Source organism: Chionomys nivalis, chromosome 18 (assembly GCF_950005125.1).
Source record: "Chionomys nivalis chromosome 18, mChiNiv1.1, whole genome shotgun sequence".
Taxonomy (NCBI): Eukaryota; Metazoa; Chordata; class Mammalia; order Rodentia; family Cricetidae; genus Chionomys; species Chionomys nivalis.
This window is the reverse complement of record NC_080103.1, coordinates 46,939,792-46,945,791: the sequence shown is the minus strand read 5'-3', so window position 1 is coordinate 46,945,791 and position 6,000 is coordinate 46,939,792. Positions and strand designations below refer to the sequence as shown.

Sequence of the window (6,000 nt, the reverse complement as noted above, 5' to 3'; positions counted from 1 at the left end):
GTTTCATTGATCTTTTTTTTGAGAATGAGCTTTATCATTCATTCATTCATTCATTCATTCATTCATTCATTCATTCATTCATTCGAGGATCAGTCTTGGGCAAGCACTGCCAGAGAGAAGCGCAACTCAGAAAAGGGAATTAAATTCCCAGGAAGCGCCAGGTGAACCAAGCAGTGGGATCCACGCCCTTTCCAACCACCTGCGAGAATGAATGGGAAACACCGAGGGCTCAGGAATTTCGCGGTCAGCGTCCCGACGTCACGCCCGCCGCCAGAAGGCGCCCAGACAACGGAAGTGGGCAGCAGGGTCTCCTCGGACTCCACGTGGCGCCGCCGGCGAAGCTAGGTTAGGAGAGCCTGGAGAGGCAGGGCGAGCTGCTGGGCGGGGCGCCACTACGCGTGCGCGGCGAGGGGCGGGGCAGCAGGGGAGCGCGCGCCTGGAGAGAGAGGGCGGGGCGTTGGCTGCGCGTGCGCGGCGGGGGCGGAGCGCGCAGCGTAGGGGCGGACCCGACTCCTCCCAGTCCGGCGCCTGGGTTTACGGGCCGAGCTCCTCCCGGGCTGGCTCTGTCCCCTCCCTCGGCCGTTCATCTCTCCTCCTCCTCCGGCAGGCAGGCAGCATGGCGGCGGTGGAGACGCGGGTCTGCGAGACGGACGGCTGCAGCAGCGAGGCCAAGCTCCAGTGTCCCACCTGCATCAAGCTGGGCATCCAGGGCTCGTACTTCTGCTCGCAGGTAGCCGCCCACTCCGCGCCCCTTCGTCTCCGGGCCCTGCCGCCTCCCCCACGGGCCTCTCAGCGGCCCGGGCCTCGGGAGCCCCGCCGGCGCTCGCGGGAGCGGAAGCTGACCCGCGGCGGGTTTGGGCCGCGCTTCGGCGCCGGGGAGGGCGGCCAGGTTGTGGGCAGGTGGGAACGCGCGGGATGCGGTGGCTCGCGACCTCCGCCGGAGCAGGGGTCGGGTCTGGACGCCGCGGGCCGCGCTCCGGGGGCTTCTCTCCGGTGCCTGTGCCATCCCGGACTGAGACGGAAGCGAGCCTTAGGGCCGCAGGCTCCTGAAGAGGGGAGCTAGTTTCAGCCTCATGCCTCTCGTGTTTTACTACCGTGCTTTGACATTTCAGCAACTTCGGATGTGGGAGTAGAGAGGGGTCTGTGTAATTCATTCTTTTCCGTTGGCATCTCAGATTATTAATGGAGAGAACCGGTGAGTTAAAGAGATGAGTCACTTGTGTTACTGAAGTTCCCATGGAGTGAAGGGACAGTTCCCTCAAGGGTTATGCTTTAAGGCTCTGATGTATTCGAAGTTTTGTGCAGCTGAGCAAACCCAGTACTGAATGGGCCCTGACAGAAGTGTGTGTTTACTGAACAGTGTTTGTGTTCTTTGCGTTTCGAGACTCAGAATGATGGCAAGGCAGTAAGAGGTAGTTATTAGGCTCTTAGTTGCAGTTTGCTGATGAGGGGCATATCAATATTTTGATGCTAAACTGACGGGTTCCTGGGAGAGGTGAATTAATAGTCCAGAGGTCTTAGTATGCTAATTCCTGCGAGATCTTGAGTAAGTTAAATTACTTAATTTCCCGAGTTCCAGTGTGAGCCTGCATAGAGAGAATGTGGACAGTTTTCCTTCTGTATTTTTTGCACTGAAATTAAGGTAAGGCCGTGTAGCCCTACAATGTAAGGCGTTTTGTCTTTTAAAGGATTCCAGTTCAATTTAATACTGATATCTAAATACAGTTGAATAAGAATAGTTATGTGACCAGGCGGTGGTGGCACGCCTCTAATCCCAGCACTTTGGGAGGCAGAGGCAGTCGGATCTCTTGACTTCCAGAAACCCTGTCTGGGGGAAGATAGTTATGTGAAAAGAGCAAGACCAACTATCTTCAATATAAAGTACTTGCAAAAATAAATGTAAAATTAAAACTTATGTTTAAAAGCCTTCACAATTATAGATAAGCCATTGCAAGAGATCGCCACTGTTGTATGGGTCTTGTTTTTAGAAAGTATATGATCTTTGACCTTGTTGCTGCTGTCATTTTGCAAAACGATGCACGTGGAGAAGTGGTTCTTGATCTAAAAATAGCATTAGGGCTACCAACCCGGTACAGGGCCTCTCGTGGCTTTAATATTTTACAATTCTAACTTACTGAGTTCTGGGTGGAACTGGGACTTAAAAACAAAAATTTCCTCTGAAAATTGTGACCCATCTGAGTAGATTAGTGTAGTCTACACAGTGTTTAAAAGTTGGGAGGTGTAGTAGCACACCCCTTTAATTCCAGCACTCGGGAGGCAGAGGCTGGTAGATCTCTACTAGGCCAACCTGGTTTATATAGTGAGTTCAGGGCCATCATATGGGCTGGAAATTGAGCCTGGGTCCTCTGGAAGAGCAGTCAGTGCTCTTAACCATTGAGGCATCTCTCCCAGCTCAGCTACTACTGTCGTTCTTTCTTCATCTCTCTCTCTCTTGCTCTCTTTTTCTTTTTCTTTCTCCCTCCCTCTCCTCCATCTCTCTTTTTTGAGATAAGAGTCTTACATGTAATTACAAAGAAATAGAGGCCATGGGTTTAAGAAAGAACAAGAGGATTATGGGAAGGTTTGGAGGGAAGAAAAGGAAGAGGGAAATGATGTAAATATCTATATCTATATAAATGCTTAAAAGGTTTTGGAAAACTGTTCATCAAGTCTAGGTGGCATTTGTTGGAACACCTTAACTTGCTTATGGTAGGAAGAGTGTAGCCTGTGCTGGCGTCTGTAGGTGTGTTGCTAGTATTGCTGCTCTACTGTCATCAGACACTCAGAGTGGCTTATGCAGTCTCTTCATCCCTGTTATTAGCTGCCTTGGCCACTTTGTAAAATTTGTCACCAGTTAGTTGTAGTGGTTCATTCATTTCTCCACTGTAATTCTTCACTTCATAAGACACCGCTCAAACCAAACCAGACCGGATCTTATGTATAAAAGTCACTTTTCCCCACAGTTGGATCATGCTTATTTTAGTGATGAGATTGTCACTACTTTTGGTGTTCTGACTCCACAATTAGGGTAGCTTTTCTCAGGCTAAGCAGATTGTCTTGATGTAGTCATGGCTGTGTTTATACTCTTTACTGACTCTGAATGTCGCTTGTCCTGCGAAATCGCAGCTGTTCTTTCAGCCTTGGTAAAGACCTCGATCAAGTCACTGTAACTTTTCCTAAACACAGTGTTTTACATAAGTGTGAGGCTAAGACATTTCCTTGCTATTGGGCATGTTCTTTTCACAGTGGTTTGTTTCCCTCTGCCTCTCACTCTTCCTTTTCCTAATACCAGCCCCCTTGTTTTTGGAACCAAACTAAACCAAACTACAGAGACCCCTATTATAATACCATAACTCTTACAACATTTTAATGACCTGCAGTTACCTTATTTGTTAGAAAACAGTATCTTTGATCAGAAGGTGAGCTATCATTTTCCTGGCTGAATGCTCATTTCCTTGAACTGTGCAGCAAATGGTCAGCACGTTTGGATGGATGAGTAAGTGTCTGAAAAGGCGGAGAGAGGCTCCTCTGCTGTTACTTCTGGCTTCCTTTCTTTTGGAAAATGGGGACACAAATAGTTCCTACCAAATAGTTTTGGTAGATGAAATGAGTAGATAAGGCACTGACCAGAAAAATAAACTATATAATATCTCATTTTATTGTTAAAACATAAAAATATTTTTATCTGAGTTGTTTTATTTTAAGGGAATTTTTCCTTTAATGGAATAAGACTTGTTATCTTTAAAATTGATCTTTCCAAAGGTTGTACTATTTTGAGTGTCTTGATGGGTATCCTTTCTTACTAAATTAATAATAATTGTATGTACTGTTGTAGGGAGAGGCTGCTTGTTCATTCAGCCGCCTGGCTAGCTTAGCCCTGAAATAACCACACAGAAACTGTATAATTAAATTACTGCTTGGCCATTTGTTCTAGTCTTTTATTGGCTAACTCTCACATCTTGATTTAACCCATTTCTATTAATCTGTATATCGCCACGTGTCAGTGGCTTACCGGGAAAGATTCAGCATGTCTGACTCTGGCGGCTCTCTCTGACTCCGCCTTCCTTCTTCCAGCAGTCAGTCCAGTTTTTCCCACCTACCTAGGTTCTGCCCTGTCAACTAGGCCAAGGCAGTTTCTATTCATTAACCAATGAAAGTAACATTTAGACAGAAGGACCTCCTACACCATTTCCCCTTTTCTGTTTAAACAAAAAGGAAAGCTTTAACATAGTAAAATTATATATAAAAAACAGTTATCAAACAAGAATTACCGTTAAAATATTTATATCTATTTTATCTTATTATAACAAAGGAAAACTATAACTATCTATTCTTCAACTCCATCAAAGACTCCAGAAGGATATAATATTACCTAAGTAAACAGGAAGTGCATTGTAAGCAACCTCCAAAACTCTAGAATTGACAGAGACATTTTGCTGCCTGGATAGTCACCCAAAGTTTTTCTGTACCATTGAGGGATCCAACTTTGACCTACCTATAGTATCCAGCAGACTTTTTCACAAAGCAGGAGATAGACAGTAAATATAAGATGGTTCCTTACCGTTTGAGACAAATATTATGTAACTAGCTGCATAACTTAAGCTATAAAGACTAATAAAAAGACACAGTGTTATGCAAAGGGGGAGATAAGGGGGGGTCAGATTATGTTAAGGATGACTATTTAACAATAGTAGATATCAAAAAGACTTTCAGCCTAGGGAACGGCCAATACCGAGTTGAGCATGTGACTGTCACCAGATTTTTTTTTTTTAAGATTTAAAAAAATTGTGTGTATGTGGGTTTGTGGATGTGTGTGTAATGTCCACAGAGTACAGAAGAGGGCATTGGATCCCCTGGAGCTAGAGTTACAGGCAGTTGTAAGCTTCTTATGAGGGTGCCAGGAACAGAACTTGTGTCCCTTGAAGCTTGTGACTGCTGAGCTATCTCTGTCCACATTTGTAATGATCCATGAGGTCCTGAACTACATAGAACTGGCTTTTAAGACAGACAGTTCTTGCTTTGCTGTGAATGATAGGGTGGACTATAATGGGAGCTGATTCTATATAAAATAATCTTTACAGCCAATAGGAAAACTTAAGTTTTTTATACCCACTACTTTTTTGGGGGGTGGTTAAAACATTGGGAACTCTCCAACTCTTGGTTACTGTTTTCATTGCTCTGGCCAACTTCCTGAGGAGAAAAAACTCAGGAAGAATGACTGTTTTGACTTAGAGTTTAAGGAGGAATTTATGGCTCATTGTAGTGAGGAAAGCTGATGGGCCAAGCATGAGGCTGCTGGTCACATTGTCTGTAGTCAGGATGCAGGGACAGACATTAGATCTCAAGGCTAGCTCCAATAACCACCTCTTCTAGCAGGGTGTAGTGAAAGGAGAGCAGGCCTGCTTTTTGTCCCCCCGGCTTCCGCACGGCTAGCTTTACACCCGAAATAACAACACACAAATTGTATTCATTTAAACATTGCCTGGCTCATTAGTTCTAGCCTCTTATTGGCTAACTCTCACATCTTGATTAACCCATTTCTAATAATCTGTGTACCACCACAAAGTGGTGACTTACCGGGAAAGATTCAGCATGTCTGACCTGGCGGCTGACTCCTGGCATCTGCCTCACTGCCTTCTTTCTCCCAGCATTCTGTTAGGTCTACTCCGCCTATCTAAATTCTGCCCTATCAAAAGACCAAGGCAGTTTCTTTATTAACCAGTGAAAGTAACACATAGACAGAAGACCCACCTACATCAGCGGGTTCCTTCCTTAAAGCTCTACAACCTTTCCAAACAACACTGCCATCTAGGGAGTAATATTCAAACACAGTGCAGGGTGGGCTGGGGCAGGGCTTCCCTAGGACTATTGAAGGCACTACTCAGTCAGGCTGAACTATAACTATAACCCTAACTTAAGATTTCTTGAGTTGATGGCCTGCCTGCCCGCCCGCCCACTCTCCTTCCCTCCCTCTCTCCCTCCCTCCTTCCTTCTTTTCCT

General features: G+C 45.6%; 1 protein-coding gene across 2 annotated transcripts in view; it reads left to right on the top strand.

The window, feature by feature from the left end:
• The first annotated feature begins 541 nt into the window (after window positions 1–541).
• The window catches only part of Metap1 (methionyl aminopeptidase 1), a 28,309-nt gene continuing 22,850 nt past the window's right edge, over window positions 542–6,000 (top strand). The window contains exon 1 of one of the 2 annotated variants that reach the window (XM_057793847.1): window positions 542–730. In XM_057793847.1, coding sequence (XP_057649830.1) covers window positions 617–730 — 114 coding nt within the window. In that variant the 5' untranslated portion in view covers window positions 542–616. The remainder of the gene's footprint in view (window positions 731–6,000) is intronic. The other variant, XM_057793846.1, reaches the window with a different exon arrangement.